Source organism: Cucurbitaria berberidis (genome assembly GCF_010015615.1).
Source record: "Cucurbitaria berberidis CBS 394.84 unplaced genomic scaffold K460scaffold_1, whole genome shotgun sequence".
NCBI lineage: Eukaryota > Fungi > Ascomycota > Dothideomycetes > Pleosporales > Cucurbitariaceae > Cucurbitaria > Cucurbitaria berberidis.
This window is the reverse complement of record NW_024468935.1, coordinates 4,929,687-4,947,105: the sequence shown is the minus strand read 5'-3', so window position 1 is coordinate 4,947,105 and position 17,419 is coordinate 4,929,687. Positions and strand designations below refer to the sequence as shown.

The following is a 17,419-nucleotide window of genomic DNA, read 5'->3' as shown; positions in this document are numbered from 1 at the left end:
CATTTCCTCAGCCCCTCCTGCAAAGCTGCGAGCTAAACGCACAGATTCCTCCCGTACGCGATTAACTACGAAACTCGACTGCAGACAACGTGGAGCAGCGATCTTTGACTTCGAAACTAATGATGTTGAGATGCTATGAGGTTGTGACTAGCGTCAGCGGTTTCTAATACCTGTTCGTCCGAAGCGACGGTGAACAACGCCAGCAACGATGATGCCATCCACTCCCGGCGAAGCACATCTGCAACAAGCACCACGCTACTCTTACGCTAGCATCGCTCACAGCCCCAAGCTTCCAAAATAGTCCCCGCATTAGTACCCGAACCCTTCCCAGCTAACTACGTCCTCACTAATACACGTCGACTTCTACATCTGAAGAGGCCATTGCTGACTCCCGTTGCTAGATCTCTCATGTCCGTTCCCATCTCGGCTGACATATCACCGAGATGCAGAGACTGCTTGGAGCTCGATATCACGGTTGCACACTCAGCCGTGATCATAGCCCCAAGGAGCGCAGCAACTGTAGGTTTGTAAGCGATCAATCTTGCCCATATTTTACACACTATTCTCCCCATTTCGACAAGCTGTGTTCAACTATCGAAATCGTGCATCTTGGCCTCCAAACTACGGTTCCCACCACCAGTATAGAAGCCATCAGCCTCTTACGGCTCACTGACTATACTGTTTTCTATCACAGGTTAAAAGCTAGTTCCTTACCTGGCATTCAACCAAAAAAATCATCCGCCCACCATCGACCATAGAAATGTGTATTTGCGCAGTAATCAATAAATCCCACCACTCGCTTTAGTCGCCGTGCAATCATCATCTGAAGATCTCCCAATCTGTCCACCAGGCTTAGTTTCTACGCGATGATTGTTTGTGGATGCCCTAGAGACTATACAGTCTTTAGAGGATATATTTCGGTAGTCGCGTGTATGCAAGTTTGCAAATGGCTGTGGCGTGTACGCAAGATCTTGCATGCGATTCGACCATATCGACCGAGGATTGCAGTCGTGCAAAATCCATCTCCGGAAGTGAACGTTTTCTAAAACACAGCCTCTTTCAATGTGCAAATGCTCCGCCATGTCCAAGTCCGATGTCTACATTACCCGAGGAAATTGTACCCGGATCCGAGCCTTTTCGGCCATTAGCATCAATATATGCTCCGGCTATACCTAGGTAGCGGATCAACACAGACATCTTCACAGAGAAACATAAAGTCTTCGAACATTTCAGCGCACTGCCCTACCATGAGCATCAACCCTTGCCACTTGCCTATCTCGAAGACAATTTGACGTCCGGAAAGAGACCTGAAAGAGACCCCTAACTTGGCCGAATAGACAAGGCTCTGTGTAGAAAAGGGGGCTGAAATTCCTTAATTCGTTGTTGGTCTTTGGGAACAGGGAACTTCGATAACTTCAGGGCAGTCTACTGCATTACCCGCATCGATGTCGACCGGAACTCTATGCGCATCCTGAACATCCAATACACTACAAAGTACGCACTCTACTCGTCATTTTCACTGTCATCCTCCTCATCCTCCACATCTTCATCACTAAGCCCGTCCATGTCAACATCTTCTTCTTCCTCATCTTCCTCATCTTCAAAGTGGTCCAGGCCCTCGTTTTTATCTGCCTTCTCAGCTTCCTTCCTCTTCTTGTCCTCCGTCTTTCGTGCATCTTCAAGCATCTTCGCTTTCTGATCTCTCGACTTCCTTTGCCCCGCTACAAACGCTCCTAGGGGACTCTTATCCCACTCGGCCTCCTTCAGAAAGCCCTCCACACCCGCACGATCATTTGGCGCAAAATCAACCTTTGCCCTTTTCTCCTCGACCCACCGGGAGTTCGCTTCGAGTTTCTGCACAAGAAGCGCGAGCAAAGATGAGATTTTCGCATTCCTGTTCCCGCTAGACTTCTTAGTCATGGCTTTAACCCAGCGCTTAAGCATAACAATCACCGGTAGAGCGAGTTCAGGGAACGCGATGTTCTTTGTCCAGAGGACGAAGAACTCCGACAGTAGCTCGGTGACTTGCTCGCCAACACCGTCTTGATACACCCTTGTCCGCAGGAATGCTTTCGTTGCTCTGATAGTAGTGTTGAACTCGAGGGCCTTCAGCGTGCTGGGTTTTGGGGGTTTCTTCATCTCGGCAGAGTTGAGCACTTCGACGAGCGCGGGTGCAAGAGGAATATATGTTGCTGTTGCGGAGGATATGCGGAGGAGAGATCGGATGAGCTGGAAACGAAGAGGGAAATACTGCGCGGTCGGAATTAACCGCATCACACCGAGTGTGACTTGGACAACGGGGTAGATGAGCGGTCTAAGCGGTGACGCTTTCCCGGATTCTGCTTCCCGAAGGGACTCGCAGTGTGCTGCGACGACGCGGGACCAGAAGTCTAGTGAGTGGATGTATTGCCAGTTGTACACTGTCTTGTAAGAGTCTTTGGTTTTGTTTGTGATACTTGTTCGTAGGTGAATAGCCAACTGGCGAATGAAACCGAAGCCCGTTGTGTAGCCGACGGTGGGATCGATACCCCAGAGCTCCGAGGCGGTGTTCTTCATCAAGTTGATACCTTGAATGTTGTGAATTGTTGTATTTCTTGCGCCCTTAACGAGGCCCTGATACGCTTGCTTTAGAACGGCTTCGCGAATGGTTGGGTCGGAGATTACGAGTAATCGTCGGAGGACTAGGAAGGCGGATAGTCGCGTCATCTCGTTGTTTGCTGAGTCTGCCCATACAGACGCTACAGACCGTATGACTTCTCGAACGATCTTCTTGAAAGAAAGAATATAGGGAAGTAGGCTCGACAATGACTCCAGGGTCATCCGTAACGTGGAGGCATCGGACAGATTCTCGAGCAGATGATGCATAGAAACCGTATGCGACTTGAGAAGCGGTGTGAGCGTGCGGAACTTCTTCGAATCGGTAGGTACGCGACTATTTACGATCAGAACCAATGCAGATACATCAGTGTAGTGAACTCACATCTTTCCGCCAGCGCTTTCCTTGACAGGCAAGTGGTGTTGTAGCACCTTGGGTACCAGCTGCATAGTAGTTACGAGGACTTCGTGATATACTGGGCAATGTTAGCCTGTGAAAAGTATTCGGGAAGAATGTGGGTACCGTCTGGATCAGATATCGAATACCTGTACTTCTTTCCCTCGTCATCATTCAGATGCGCTGCAGCGCGGAAGGCTAGGACAACCTCCTTCATCGCTCTTAACGAAGACTTGCTCTCCATGGAAGCTTTCCATTTCTGGACGACCTTTCTCGACAGTTCATTGCTGGTCGCTGCCTCACTCTCGTCGTCGGAGGGCTCGTCTGCTTTCTGCTTCTTCCTAGGTGTGGGCTCGTCTTCACTAGCACTGAGAGCGTCAATCTCTGCCAGGTCCGCGTCTTCCGCAAAGTCCAGCAACTCTGCATCATTCTCCTTTAAGTATTTGTAGAAATCGGGGTCCTTTTCTGCCAGTCCAGCGAGTTGTTCCTTGTGCGCATCTTCATCGTCACCAGAGTCACTCTCCAACCCAGACGCCTCGCCGCCTGCTTGCGCCTCTCCCGTGTCTTCATCTACGCCTTCGCCTTCGACAGGTGTACGCTTTCGCTTGCCCGTTTTCGGCTTCGTCGACTTCTTCTTTTTCATTTCTGGTATTTGGAAGCCGCCCTGAAAGAATTGATCCATGGACATGTCTGCAAACCCATCGTCCTTCGTTCCGTTGGTTTTAGGCTTCTTGCTGGCCTCGCCTTCGAGGTCGTCGGCTTTTACATTGTCTCTCGCTTTCCTTTCCTTCTTCTTCACGTCCATCTGCTTCCTCTGCTTAATTTTCGCAACATCTTTGCGCTTCTTGATGACATCGTGGAGCTTGTTCTTCTCGAACTTCTTTGTCGACTTGGACACGGGCATCTTGGCGGTATGAGGCCCTGATCGAGTATATCTTTGTGGTGGTCGAACGAGGCGCAAAGTTGCTAGACAAAAAATTAGCCAGCGTCGAAAAAGTCAATGCCAAGAATTACAGGGTCCTAGCGCTTTCCCCACACGATGCCTAGGCAAGCATGAGCGACACATGCTCAAGCGGAAGCTTGCTGGAGCATCACCAGCACACCGTAAGCGCATATTATTCACCATGTTCGGAGCCCGACAGCTGGCCTATGCGCCCACGCCCTACATACCGCGCTCTGCGCTCTCGGCGACCATAAATCTCGACGAGGTACTGTGTGCCCTGGTCGTGCTTGTTGTCTCACCCACTCGCTGACTCTCCATGTAGGAGGTCAAGCTGTCCACAACGAATGCTGAACGCGACCTAAATGACTCATTGGCCGAGATATATAGCATCATTGTCACTGTTGATGCCATTGAGAAGGCCTATCTGAAAGATTCAATCGCTGAGGCCGACTACACCGAGACATGCAACCGACTATTGAAGCAGTACAAGTCTAATCTTGCAAACGAGGCAGTCGCTCGAGCATTTGGCGATTTGGAACAGTTTACAAAGGAATGGCATGTATGTGATGATGACATAGCACACTTCTTTGCCCCGGGTTAATAAGCTATTAGATGGAATGCCCTCGAGCTACCGAACGACTACGCGTAGGCATACCAGCCACCGTCGAACAAGGGCCCTCAAAGTCAGCCCAGCAAGGCGACTTTGCCGACGCAACCCTCGTGGTCAATGCGACCGAAACCTTTATCACCCTACTAGATGCTATCAAGATCGGCCTCGTGGAAAAGGATACGTTACATCCGCTGCTCGTCGAGATCATACAAGCGGTCAATAAGGTCACAGATAAGGACTTTGAGAGCAAGGGCAAGATTGTGCAGTGGCTCATCACTTTGAATCAGATGCGGGCAGCCGAGAAGTTGAACGATGAGCAGGCGCGAGAGTTTCAGTTCGATATGGAACAAGCATACTACGGCTTCAAGACCACATTGAAGAAGGAGTAAGTATATTTTCCGGTAAATCCGGTGAATCATGCACGACAGGGTTCTCAGTTACAACTCGCTACAATCACTGAACACTGGCCCCGCCATACACCTTACATGCACGGGCCAGCCTGCAACTTTTAGAAGCAGCATTGCTATTGCATCTCAGCAAGTGTACATCCGCCACACTTTGTGGCGCCATGTCCATGATAGATGGTAAGCATGAAATTTCTATTAGTACACTGCATACTAATGCCTATGCGCAGTTCTCGATCTACCCCAACTCTACACGAAGCCCTCTGCGGAAGCACTCCTCAATACACTCGCGCTCCTCACGTCTGCCCCTCCATCTTGGGATCACAACGATATACCAGGAGGAAGGGAAATAGCAGGGCCTCAAGTCAACCCAGAAGGTGTAACACGATACCTGACAAGCATTGTGAGCAGCGGCCTCCGGTGGATAGAAGATGAAGAGGCCAAAGAGGAGATATGGAATCAGGCTAGTTCGCGACTCAGCGAGCGGTCTGGCCGGTCAGCTATGGGCGCCATGTCGCGCAAGTTCCGAATCCCCTCGCCTTCCGGCTCGTTCGAGCTTAGTATCCACGAGCCTGCTCTCACTGGGGACGAATTGGGCTTGAAGACGTGGGCAGCCTCCTATTTACTCGCCAAGCGCCTGCAGACTTTCCGTCTTGTCCCAGCGAACATAGAAGAGAAGCCTCAGGTTCTAGAGCTTGGATCAGGTACTGGATTAGTAGGACTCGCAATGGCAGCCCTGGGGGCCCATGTCGTTCTCACGGATTTGCCCAGCATATGCTCAAATCTTGCGCGCAATGCGCAAGACAACTCTGAAGTCGTAAGTCAAAACGGTGGATCTACACGAACAGCTATCCTCGATTGGACAAATCCCACCTCCTGCGAGCTTTACTCAGACAGCTCCAGCGACGAAGAAGCAATCACAGCAAGGTTTCCCTTGATCCTCGCTGCTGACTCATTATATTCTCCTCACCATCCGCGCATGCTAGTCGATACTATCAAATTGTGGCTCTCCAAAGCCACCAATTCCACGGTCATCGTAGAGTTCCCGTATAGGGATGCATATCTACCTGAGATCAAGGATTTCCGCCAGCGAATGATTGGCATTGGACTACAAGTAATGGACGAAGGTGAAGAGAAGGGCTACGATGACTGGGGCCGGTCTGGAGCGAACAATGACCAAGACGAAAGTACGCTCGTGACTTGTTGGTGGTCTCGTTGGGGTTGGGAAATGTCGCACACCAGCTGAGCCGTTGACGGCTCCATTATATGCCACCTGTAACCCATTGCTCCACTCCACGTGCTTTTTTTTGGCCGGCCGCAGCGGGTATATATACTTGGCAATATCGATTGTACCCTACGAATCGTTGGTGCTACTGCTTGGTTTAGTCACTAGCATAGCGACGGCGTTCACAGCGACATCGGTATTTGCGCCGAGATATTATGAACCAGCTATCCAAAAACCGCTATCAACCCGCCGGATAAATTGCGCGGATGATTATAATGCAGCTAGAATTCCGCCTGCGCTAGAGGGGCCTCGTCCCCACGACAGATCTCACGTGAAGTGACAGCTCCGGGTCCACCATTTCCGTCGTCACCAATATTTTAGTTGCGCGTGAGCTTTCGACAGTTGTCTTTATTATTTGCCTTATTTTCCGTGACCCCTATACCAAACTCCGAAGATATAATCACTGCTTCGATTGCACAGACAAAATGCCATCACAGACAGCTACCCAGAAGGTAGAGCTCCCATGCCCCACCAACAACCCCTCAACGCGCGACCGCGTCTTGATAGCATTACAACAACAACTCGCGAAAGCCTCAATTGTCACTGCAGAGGACTAACAAAGCTACAGAACCCTTCTTTCGTCCTCCAAGCCCCGAATAAAATCGTCTACGAGGACAGACCTATCCCCGAACTCCCCTCGCCATACGATGTCATTGTCAAACCCCGATGGACCGGTATCTGCGGCTCAGATGTGCATTACTGGGTCGAAGGTCGCATCGGCCACTTCGTTGTCGAGTCGCCCATGGTCCTTGGTCACGAATCCGCAGGCATCATACACGCCGTTGGTGACAAAGTGAAGACGCTGAAGGTCGGCGACCGAGTCGCTATGGAACCCGGTGTGCCTTGCCGGCGATGTGTGAGGTGTAAGGATGGGAAATATAATCTATGTCCAGATATGGCTTTCGCTGCGACGCCGCCGTATGATGGCACACTTGCACGGTACTATCCTCTACCAGAAGATTACTGCTACAAGCTTCCCGATAACATGAGCATGGAGGAGGGTGCTTTGATCGAACCCACTGCCGTTGCAGTACATATCACTCGCCAAGCTTCTATCAAGCCTGGAGACTCGGTCGTTGTGTTTGGCGCCGGCCCTGTAGGTCTGCTATGCTGCGCTGTTGCGAAAGCGTACGGGGCAAAGAAGATCGTAACAGTAGATATCAACGATGAGAGATTAGCATTTGCGCTCAAATACGCTGCAAACGCGAGTTTCAAGAGTGCAAGAGTGAGCGCGGAGGAAAACGCGAAGAACATGATCAAAGAATGCGACCTAGGAGCTGGCGCCGATGTCATCATTGATGCTTCAGGCGCAGAGCCGTGCATCCAGACTGCGATACACGCATTGCGAATGGGTGGCACTTACGTACAAGTATGCCCTCTCCTTTCTTATCAGGTCTCAACGGTAGCACTAGTACTAACAAAGGCCAGGGCGGCATGGGCAAACCTGACATCAACTTTCCCATAATGGCCATGTGCACAAAAGAACTCAACGTTAAGGGCTCCTTCCGCTACGGCTCTGGCGACTACCAAACTGCTGTAGATCTCGTTGCTAGTGGACGCATCTCAGTGAAGGAACTCATCACAAAGAAGGTCAAATTCGATGATGCAGAGCAGGCGTTTGCAGATGTGAAGCAAGGCAAGGGCATCAAGATCTTAATTGAGGGCCCCGAGGAGTGATTTTCCACCCCTTTCTTAAAGGTGGCTGTTGGGCAGGTGGACAAATAGCATTTCGCGGTGTTGTGGCGGGGTGCAGTTCACGGTTCTTTATGCTGCTTATAGGTGTCCAATTTGACATTAAACACGTCGATATTATTACCAACCGTGACTCCCTCATTCAGTCGACTTTTGCCTCTTCACGCTGAGCTACCGGTTGTCTTCTTATGTTACATTAACCCCCCATGAAACTTACAACCTAGTTGTCATCATAGTAGACGCAGACGTCAATGTCGTACACCTAAACCTCATTAAATGTCAATGCTGGGGCCCTTGATATGCTAGTCTAAACATGCACAGGGACCCCAGGTTTAGCATAGACTTCCTGAGGCGCAAGATGTGAGAGCGTAGGGGAAAGCGTAGGGGAGAGTGTTATAGTGAGGTATGTATGACGAGGGTTGTTCTAGGGCCTGAAACCATACTTGCCTCAGCTAGCCGTCAGCATAAACCCCAGTTGGGAAGCGAAAACATCGAGGACTTGACGGCGCAAAGAGGAAACTGAGGTTATCATAGTTATCGTGTGTTTGTATTTAGGTGCTATCTCGCAGCGAGAGAGCATTTTTCAATGTAATAACGCATGCAAAACTGGTATGATGCATGCTTTAGAACCGTGCTGCCTGAATAGTCAATCATCGGTTGTTCTTCCACGCTCCTTGAACGCCGGCGCAAACGCATATGACGGTAAAGTCGTAGTTTGACGAGGGAAAATACACGGTCTTCTTGGACATGGTTCATAAATCGCTGGGAAATCATTGAATCAAAGTACAGGTGTTTGGCAGAGCCTAAGCAGCTCCTAGTCTCCGGGCAGTAGCTCCACGCTTCGGTAGTGTCCATGGCTCAGGGCAGACAACCTATGGTCATATTAGCACTATATTCTCGCTTGTCGAATGTGCATTTTGACATACCTCGCCCTCGCTGTATGCCCAGAAGTACGCTCCCATGCCGATGATATAGTATAGTCCTGAATTGGTGCCCTGGTAGATCAGGAGTGCGCAGAGAGCACTCAATGGGTATATGATCAAGCGCGCTTCAATTGATCGATGAAGTCCTGTGCCGGCAAGAAGCGGTAGTGGCCATTCCCATGCTAGGCCGATGATGCCGAGGACTAGGTTGATAATTTGTAGGACCGGAATGGGTTTTACGGCGCCATCGAGGTTCTTGGTAAGGAAATCCCAGAAGATTTTAGGCCAGAAGAATGATTCGACGGCCGCGGCTATTTGGTCTGTCCTCACGTCAACGCTTGAGCGGGTTGAAATGTGATGGTGGGTGTGCATGGAAAATGACTTACAAGCAGCAGCTGTGAGGATGACTAGGCGCGCCCAGTGGTTCTTGATTAACTTGCCCATCACGAAGGAGATTAAAGAAAGGATACGAGCAGTAAACCGAGCCCGCGGCGTATAAGAAAGAGAATCAAAATTGAAAAGAAAGACCAGATGCGTGCCCTTCGACTACCAGTAGCCTCGACGACAGAAGAACATCAACTTCGTAGACTGGGCAGGTCGCGGGGTTTTGTTATAGTAATGCCTTGCGAGCAGCGGCGGTTCCAATCCTCGATGGAAGCGGTATGGCGGGTAGTCAGGCACAAGTCGCGCGAGGCCCGTCCTCTTTCGCAAATATGATGGGCAGCCGAGGCGTAGACGAGTCTCAGGCTTGTTAGGTGTTCAGGCAAGCGTGGTGTTGCCGTTGCGGTGCGAGACGTGAGGTGTATCAGTACATGGCAGAGCGACAGCGGGCAGTGACCGCAATTGTAGAGACAGTCTATGCGCTGGGGCATGCATCCTGTGCATCCTGACCTGGTTCGTGCATTGACTGGGGTTCGAGATGGATTGGTGACTTGTGTGTAGCCGCTGGACCCACCCCGTATCACAGTGTGCTAAGTGGGGTTGATTGGATGGCTGCTGTAGTGATGCATGCGATGTGCCAACGAGACCAGCCTCTCTGCAGCCAGCACCCCCCAGCGTACCGGATGACGCCTCCAGATGCGGCTGGCCTATGAGAGTGGCGTCCGCCCTGCTTGACGAAGGTGCTATCGCGTAGAAATACGAAAAGAAAATAGATCGCTCTCTGAATTCTGGGTCCACACGTGGGTCAGGGCAAAAGGCACATGCTAATACTGAAGGCTTCGGTACTTGACTTTACCGCTTCTCCTCGACAACTATCGAGGCAAAGTACCAGTCATGGCCACTCAAGGCTTTGTGCGTTCCGACCCTCCCAATTGGAATCCTTCAGTGGTGAGGCAAAATCGAAACCGCCTGAGGACCCCCCAAATGGATCTTGTTACCAAGGCAGATGTACTACGAGCGGCACGGTTGCACTCGCAGCCTCACGGATACCTCAGTCCCGGTTTCTCTTTTGTGCCCCAGGCCAGGATGCCGCTAAACCGGCTATCTGATCAACCGTGCATGGAAGATCATATCGAAGGGCTCCTAGCATCTCAGGCGCGCTCATCAAACAACATCGTACGACAAAGTTTACCTCAGAAGCTGTTCCATGGCCGTTCATGTCCCCACCCTGAGCATGTCCAGGCACGGCAGCCGTTGACGTAAACAAAGTGGTACGATACTCGTTCAGTATCAGTTCTTGGTGGGCGTTAAGCTTTCTGCGAGCCTATTGTAGAATGTCTAGGAACGTGCAGGAGGGTCTTGGTGGCTGATCCAAGTGGACGTGTCGTACTGAAGGCTGATTTCAGAAAACAGGCCTGATGTTGTTTGAAGGGTGTAAAGATGGCGATATGTTAAGGCAAGACTGGGCATCAGATACGAGATGGCCATCTCCCCATGTGGAACTTGACGGTAGTTACAATCGACCAGTAGAAGGAGCCATAGTAGTCCGCTTCTATCGATCGCGTTTCTTGGAGTAGAGCGCCGCTACACAATCACGCGGCAGTAGAAGTCCGCCATCTCCCATCACATGACCCAAATCATGCTTCTCGGCCGCGATTGCAATGCACACCGCTCGCAATATCACAGCCCTAGGGCAAGCTAGCGAAATCCGCTGTGATGGCAGGCCAGCCACGAGGTCCATATGCCATTTCGCCATCCGCCAGCAGCCGACCTTTGAAGGGCATCCCAAAATAGCAGCTAGATCTTTGTACACCTGCAGCCAGCACAGCTCAACACCAGGCTCGCACTTTGTGGGGGTTCCATGGGCGCTTCGCGGCTCGCTCAGATTGGCTCTCGACGTGCCGCCGAGGCTACCCACCTGCTTGTGTGCTGCCAACCACATCGTTGAGTGGCTTCAAGAAGATCGAATTCAGGGCCAGTCCTCACGCTTCGGCGGGACCGACGGCAAAGTCATGACAAGCTCGCACCAGCGTCGCTTCTGCGGCCCTGCACGTCTCTGTGCAAGTGCAGTGCTTCTACTACGCAAGGGGCCGTAGTTTAGGAGGAGCCGACCCGCCACTTTGAATGCGCTCAGTTCCCTCACCATCAAAACTGTGATTTTGGCGATCACATCTTAGCTCTTTGCCTGTAACGAAGTTTTTGGAAAAACCGCTGTCGTTGCATTTCTCCCACGTACCCAACGTACGTCTTCGTCGCTCCACGTCACGGCCTCTAACACGTATCGTCTCAGCACATCCAGGCGTATCAGAACACCCCATCAGGAAACTTTGGAGGCACTACTCGACTCCCGATTACCTTTGCCACACAATACTGCGACGGCATAGGCATACCTTCAAAAACTATTTGCACCAAGATCCAGCGATCGCTGAGCGAAGTTCATCCCACAAATTCCCTAAAACCACCCTTGCAAAAGTTGCCCTGCGAATTCATCCTGCGAACCCATACTCGCTTCGCCGCATACCAACATACCAGCGTACCAGCATACCAGCGCATTTGCTGCGACTTGTAGTAGGCGATCTTGAGGTTCCCGAGGTATCCCCTGGCCTGCAAGAATATCATGGTTGTGTGCCTAGCGCTTCAGGTTTGAGACGCTCTTAACACACCCGGCGTTCAACGCATAGCCGCACACCCTTCCACCATTTCGCCAATTTACGGCTCTTGTGCAGGCTCCAAGGATTTGGCGGCGCCTTATTCTCTTCCGAATTCATACCCTTTTTGGTCCTTACAACTGTCATCCGCCTTAATCCAGCTGTTATACAGCAAACCATCGGGGATATCGGTTTGAGCCACACCCGTCCTGCACAGGCCTGTCGGTTTCAGCACAGCGTGCCGCCCTACCCTGTCTTGCACGGCTCTTTCGATATCCATCCGACCTGCACCTGTAGTCCCAGTTTGTTCCAAGACTCAACGCTCTAATACCCTTGGTGCCCTAAAAGCCTTGGGCCCTTCTCATCTCCACTCCCTCTTACCTCACACATCGCCCCGCCCGTCTCTGGACGCCGTCATTCTTTTCTTCAATTCGTATCTGGCTGGCCGGGTCGAACTTCGACTGGATTCCTTCCTACCCGGCTGAAGTTCGCTTTCTCTACACGTACATTCTTTAATATTTGTTCTAATCGCCGTTGAACGGACGCCCTGTGGTGCATTAGTTGATGCCTGGCGCCTGGCTCGTACTATAGAAGGACGCTCATATTGATCAGCACGAAAACACTCCACGATGGGAGCAAGCGGTGGCAGCGTTCTAGCTCGGCAAATCCGACCGCAGAAATTCCTTTTCCACTTCTTCTTTTGGGGTTTCCACTGGGCATTATTCGCGATAGGATGGTAAGAGTTGTTCACCGTCATGACGCACGGCGGAGGCTGACATCGAATAGGTGGAAACAAGCAGGTGACATCCGTTTGGCTCCGCTCAATGCTCTTCAGTACTCAGTATGGATCTCACGAGGTGCTGGTTTGGTTTTGTCAGTCGACACCATGGTCATCGTGATGCCCATGTGCAGAAACATTCTTCGCTGGCTAAGGCCGAAAGCGCGATGGCTACCGCTTGACGAGTCACAATGGTTCCACCGACAAGTAGCATATGCTATGCTTTTCTTTACGGTCGTACACACATCGGCACATTATGTCAAGTAAGCTCTTTGTTTCCCCCAATTTGGTCCAAACTGATGATGGTAGCTTTTACAATGTTGAGCGCACGCAAGTACGACCTCAAATCGCTCTTCAGATCCATTACACCGAAGCTGGCGGCATTACTGGCCACATAATGTTGTTCTGCATGCTTTTGATCTACACCACCGCCCACCATAGGATCCGACAACAGTCGTTCGAGACCTTCTGGTACACTCACCATCTATTCATTCCATTCCTGCTTGGTATGTACACGCACGCAACTAGCTGCTTTGTTCGTGACACAGCTCCCGCCTTCTCTCCATTCGACAAGAATAATTTCTGGACCCATTGCATTGGCTACGAGGGATGGCGATGGGAGCTTGTTGGTGGCGGCTTGTATCTCTTCGATCGTCTATATCGAGAGATTCGCTGTCGGCGGCAAACTGAGATCGTCAAGGTCGTCCGCCACCCCTACGGTAAGCAGCGCTCTTCGCCACTCATAGATTATAAAGCTAACAATGAGTAGATGCTGTTGAGATCCAATTTACCAAGCCTAGCATGAAGTACAAGCCCGGACAATGGCTCTTTCTGAACTGCCCAGAAGTTAGCTACCACCAGTGGCATCCATTTACGATCACCTCATGCCCACATGATCCATACGTCTCCATTCACGTCCGCCAGGTTGGTGACTTCACCCGCGCTCTTGCCGATGCTCTTGGCGCTGGTCAATCGCAATCAAAACTCTATGACGAGCTCGACCCTATGGGCATGTACGAAATCGCTCTACAGCACGGCCAAAAGATGCCGGCTCTGCGAATCGACGGACCTTACGGAGCGCCTGCTGAAGATGTTTTCGAGAACGAAGTCGCAGTCCTCATTGGTACTGGTATTGGTGTCACACCGTGGGCTTCGATCCTAAAGTCGATTTACCACCTCCGCCTTAGCCCGAATCCGCCAAAGCGCCTTCGCCGCGTAGAATTCATCTGGGTCTGTAAGGACACGTCATCTTTCGAATGGTTTCAGACGCTGCTTTCGTCACTCGAAGCACAATCTCTTGGCGGATCGGACGGCGACCAGTTCCTGCGTATCCACACCTATCTTACGCAGAAGATGGACGCCAATACTGCGCAAAACATCGTCCTGAACTCCGTAGGTACGGACAAAGATCCGCTAACTGAGCTGAAATCAAGAACGAACTTTGGCCGTCCAGATTTCCATCGCTTGTTGTGCGGTATGCGCGATGGCATTCTGGATCGGACTTACATGAATGGGCTAGAGAGCACGTTGAGGACGGAGGTTGGTGTGTACTTTTGCGGTCCGAATGTAGCTGCAAGGACTATCAAGAAGGCATGCAAGCAAGCGACATGTCAGGAAGTGAACTTCAAGTTCTGGAAGGAGCATTTCTAGAAGAAAGAAGGGACAAATTTCAAAACGGCAGGGCGGAAGAGACGCAGACGATGATACCAACGCATCGGTGCACGTTAGCAACGTTTTTTCCCAGAGCACATAGTCGAGCTGCGAAATCCCAGCCGGCACCATAACGAGTTTACCTGTTTTCAGATATCTGTCTACAAATGTGAAATTTCTCCACGTCTTACTATTTTCACATGTCTATATGCATGCATGACAACGAAAGACCACTCATATAAGAAAGCAATGTATCATTAGTATCCATATGCTTTCCAATCTTCGTCTTCAAATCTGATTCGTGTAGCATTAATAATTTATTTCCGCACTCGTTGCCGCCAGCTGTTGCCGGCATGCATATCTGCCAAGACAGCAGCATCGAACGGTCCTCGAACCACTCGATCAGTCACGAGGTCACATGCGCCCTCCTTCTAACAGACGTTGACACACAGATCATGCCAGAAGCAACGAATCAACACAAGATGTGGATCAAAGTCATTCACAAACTGTCTAGAGAGAGGTGATTGACTTGAGACTGGTTCTAGTCACCACATCCAGACAGATCTCTTATTTATGCTTTGCAATACTAACAACGTTCCTCAACGTCCCAAAAGGCAATACATCTGCAATCCTCTTCTTACTCGCAAACAACATGACTAGTCTGTCTAACCCACATCCCCAACCCCCGGTAGGTGGCATCCCCCATTCCAACGCCTCAAGATAACTCTCATCGATCGCACCCTCTCCCTCAGGATGTAACTCGAGTTGCTGCATGAATTTCCGTCGTTGCTCGAACGGCGAATTTTCCTCCTCGTAAGCGTTGACGTATTCGCGACTGTGGATGAAGAGCTCAACGCGGAAGGCAACGCGTTGGTTGGTGACGGGGTCGACAAAGGATTTTGAGAGGGGGGAGAGAGCTTCAGGGTGGTGGGTAATGAATGTCGGGTTTGCGCAGAGGGGTTCGATGTATTGTTCGGCGAGGGTGTCGAGCAAGCGTGGGAGGGTAGGATTCGGAGGTATGATGATGTCAAGGTCTTTGAACATCTCAAGGAGCTCCTTAGTCGCGTTTGGTGAGGATAAATCAGGTAGCTTGCGACCACTAGCTTTCTCAATCGTAGGAATGAAAGGCAGTTGCGCAAACGGATGGGAGAAGTCGATGCCTTCTGGTGTTGCCAGTGACGGGAAGTACGTGGATCTCAGCGACTCGATTGCAGTGTGCAGACCGTGTATCAATTGCTCTGTTCTTGCGATAACCGAAGGAAGAGTTGCCCCAACCTCATAAAACTCGCACGTAGAGAATTCCGGATTGTGAGTATTGTCAACACCCTCATTTCTGAAGACACGACCAATCTCGAATATCCTGTCCTGGCCTCCAATTATCAACCGCTTGAGGTTCAACTCGGGTGCTATTCTAAGTCTGATAGGTACACTGGACAGCTCATTCGCGATGGTTTCGAATGGCCGCGCAATAGCACCTCCAGCATTAACATCGAAGATGGGTGTCTCCACCTCCAAGAACCCACTTTGTATGAAGTATGTCCGGACGTAATCATAGATTAACGCGCGGAGTCTGAGAATGTCGCTGGGTTCATCGCTCGTAAGCTGGTGGATGTGAGGTCGTCGAGCAAGCGCCTCAGCGTTATCGATCTTCTCGGGAATGTGGTGTAGGCAGGGTGCAAGAATTTGAGGTACTTCGGCGGCCAAAACTGAGAGCTGGCCTGTAGACGTTCTTGTAGGGGTTCCTTTAATGGCTACTGACATTAGTTACGACTGGATTTTTAGGAATATGCGTCACTCACAAACCCAGTCCCCTATCCTCGCAATCTTCTTGAAGCCCTTGAATTCCTCACTGAGGTCATCTTGTGCTATGAGCTTTTTCAGCTCCACCATGACCTGTAGTCGCTGCGTGTCCCTTTCGATGTCTAGGAACATCAGCTTGGAGCCATGTGAACGCACTGAACGCACCCTTCCTAAACCTGTCAGAACTACTACCATCTCTACGTGTCACACAATCTTACCAAACACAGAGACAATGTCTGACTTGGTCTCCTGGATGCCTTCATACTTCGCATGGAAGTCGCGAAGTGACAAGCTTTCTGCGCCAGTAGGATAAACTAGCTGTGGATGATAATCGCCTAGCGGCTTCACATTCCTCAACTGATCAAGCCTTTTCTGCTTCTCGACATCGTGTGGGCCGGTGAAGTCTTCTGCGGCTACCGTCTGGGCATACCGTCTCTGAACAGAGACGTATGCTCGCGCATACTCAGGTCTGGCGGGTGCGGTAGCTCGATAGAGGTATGGTCGGAGAAAATTCAGAGAGTATCTGCTCATGATGTCTTATTATGTTAGCTTCCATTCACCATGGAGAAGACGAATGTATGGATAAAAGGTGGGAGTATCAGATAGGGTGAAGCTGTGAAGTCATCCGCCCTAGAGCGTCATTCGCAACGGTTCTAAGGTTGTACTGAATCATCATTGCGTTGGGTAGCTGAAAGTGTAGGATGGGTACTTCACGAAGCGTACAGAGCTCGATAGCCAGGGCTCATGGTCGAGCCAGGGTGGCCATAGAGTCATATATGCTTGGAATGTATAACCAACACCAATTGAGAAGGGATGTAGACTTACCTGCCGCAAGATCATTGCTGCCTTTGAACCAGTAGCTTCACCACATGTGCAGTGCATCATAGGTGAGAGAGAGAGAGGAGACTGCAAACTTCTCAAGCTTTGGCTTCAAAAGTTAAGCGATCACGTGGAAGGAGCTTGGGCCGCTCGCTCTCAAAAAATGCCTACTTGGTGAGCAGCAGGTGGATAAACCAGAGTACGGTGGGATAGGCATTAACAAGACTTTTGGGAGAGCAGTGGAGGTTGATTTCAGTAGGGGTTTGGTTAGCAACTGCGACGCCCTGTAAAGCGGGATTGTTAACAATTTTGCACAGACAGTTGGCTCTTGGTCAAGCTGTTCAACAAGCAACAGGATTTCGAAGCGTCTAAGACACTGTACTCTGTCTTCTCACGACCCTGAATACCTTTTAGTGAAGTATGGGCTTGCTCGGGCGTTCGGTCGGCACGACGTGATTCACTCTGACAGGACATGGTTGCCTAGGTAGACTTCA

General features: G+C 50.7%; 6 protein-coding genes across 6 annotated transcripts; 3 read left to right on the top strand and 3 right to left on the bottom strand.

Moving 5' to 3' along the window:
- Nucleotides 1–1,503: 1,503 nt before the first annotated feature.
- Nucleotides 1,504–3,896, bottom strand: K460DRAFT_401378 (Noc2-domain-containing protein; the record flags this gene model as incomplete). Its single annotated transcript, XM_040936416.1, has 3 exons — nucleotides 1,504–2,932; nucleotides 2,981–3,071; nucleotides 3,119–3,896. 3 exons carry the CDS (start codon nucleotides 3,894–3,896, stop codon nucleotides 1,504–1,506), a joined length of 2,298 nt encoding a protein of 765 aa, XP_040793914.1.
- A 149-nt stretch (nucleotides 3,897–4,045) lies between these two features.
- K460DRAFT_373384 (VPS28-domain-containing protein) lies at nucleotides 4,046–6,195 on the top strand (the record flags this gene model as incomplete). Its single annotated transcript, XM_040934579.1, has 4 exons — nucleotides 4,046–4,096; nucleotides 4,258–4,494; nucleotides 4,548–4,930; nucleotides 5,295–6,195. The coding sequence occupies 4 exons, from the start codon at nucleotides 4,046–4,048 to the stop codon at nucleotides 6,193–6,195; spliced, it is 1,572 nt and encodes a 523-aa protein (XP_040793913.1).
- Nucleotides 6,196–6,504: 309 nt separating this feature from the next.
- On the top strand, nucleotides 6,505–8,060 carry K460DRAFT_362096 (sorbitol dehydrogenase 2). The gene is made up of 3 exons (XM_040932579.1): nucleotides 6,505–6,686; nucleotides 6,803–7,603; nucleotides 7,663–8,060. Exons 1-3 carry the CDS (start codon nucleotides 6,660–6,662, stop codon nucleotides 7,909–7,911), a joined length of 1,077 nt encoding a protein of 358 aa, XP_040793912.1. The 5' UTR covers nucleotides 6,505–6,659; the 3' UTR covers nucleotides 7,912–8,060.
- A 218-nt stretch (nucleotides 8,061–8,278) lies between these two features.
- Nucleotides 8,279–9,710, bottom strand: K460DRAFT_362094 (uncharacterized protein). The gene is made up of 3 exons (XM_040932578.1): nucleotides 9,236–9,710; nucleotides 8,853–9,169; nucleotides 8,279–8,798 (listed from the first exon to the last, which is right to left on the bottom strand). Exons 1-3 carry the CDS (start codon nucleotides 9,291–9,293, stop codon nucleotides 8,730–8,732), a joined length of 444 nt encoding a protein of 147 aa, XP_040793911.1. The 5' UTR covers nucleotides 9,294–9,710; the 3' UTR covers nucleotides 8,279–8,729.
- A 2,797-nt stretch (nucleotides 9,711–12,507) lies between these two features.
- K460DRAFT_373381 (NADPH oxidase A) lies at nucleotides 12,508–14,306 on the top strand (the record flags this gene model as incomplete). The annotated part of the gene is made up of 4 exons (XM_040934578.1): nucleotides 12,508–12,614; nucleotides 12,665–12,919; nucleotides 12,966–13,375; nucleotides 13,426–14,306. 4 exons carry the CDS (start codon nucleotides 12,508–12,510, stop codon nucleotides 14,304–14,306), a joined length of 1,653 nt encoding a protein of 550 aa, XP_040793910.1.
- Nucleotides 14,307–14,873: 567 nt separating this feature from the next.
- Nucleotides 14,874–16,637, bottom strand: K460DRAFT_401374 (lysyl-tRNA synthetase; the record flags this gene model as incomplete). The annotated part of the gene is made up of 3 exons (XM_040936415.1): nucleotides 14,874–16,057; nucleotides 16,106–16,276; nucleotides 16,325–16,637. The coding sequence occupies 3 exons, from the start codon at nucleotides 16,635–16,637 to the stop codon at nucleotides 14,874–14,876; spliced, it is 1,668 nt and encodes a 555-aa protein (XP_040793909.1).
- Nucleotides 16,638–17,419: the final 782 nt, after the last annotated feature.

What these genes read in the sequence shown, in the direction of transcription:
- K460DRAFT_362096 (XM_040932579.1), top strand. Translation starts at nt 6,660, where the DNA reads ATGCCATCACAGACAGCTACCCAGAAG. An exon ending in CACAGACAGCTACCCAGAAG is followed by an intron (nt 6,687 to 6,802) that starts GTAGAGCTCCCA and finishes ACAAAGCTACAG; the next exon opens with AACCCTTCTTTCGTCCTCCA. An exon ending in TGGGTGGCACTTACGTACAA is followed by an intron (nt 7,604 to 7,662) that starts GTATGCCCTCTC and finishes AACAAAGGCCAG; the next exon opens with GGCGGCATGGGCAAACCTGA.
- K460DRAFT_362094 (XM_040932578.1), bottom strand. Translation starts at nt 9,293, where the DNA reads ATGGGCAAGTTAATCAAGAACCACTGGGCGCGCCTAGTCATCCTCACA. An exon ending in CATCCTCACAGCTGCTGCTT is followed by an intron (nt 9,170 to 9,235) that starts GTAAGTCATTTT and finishes ACGTGAGGACAG; the next exon opens with ACCAAATAGCCGCGGCCGTC. An exon ending in GGGCATACAGCGAGGGCGAG is followed by an intron (nt 8,799 to 8,852) that starts GTATGTCAAAAT and finishes ATATGACCATAG; the next exon opens with GTTGTCTGCCCTGAGCCATG.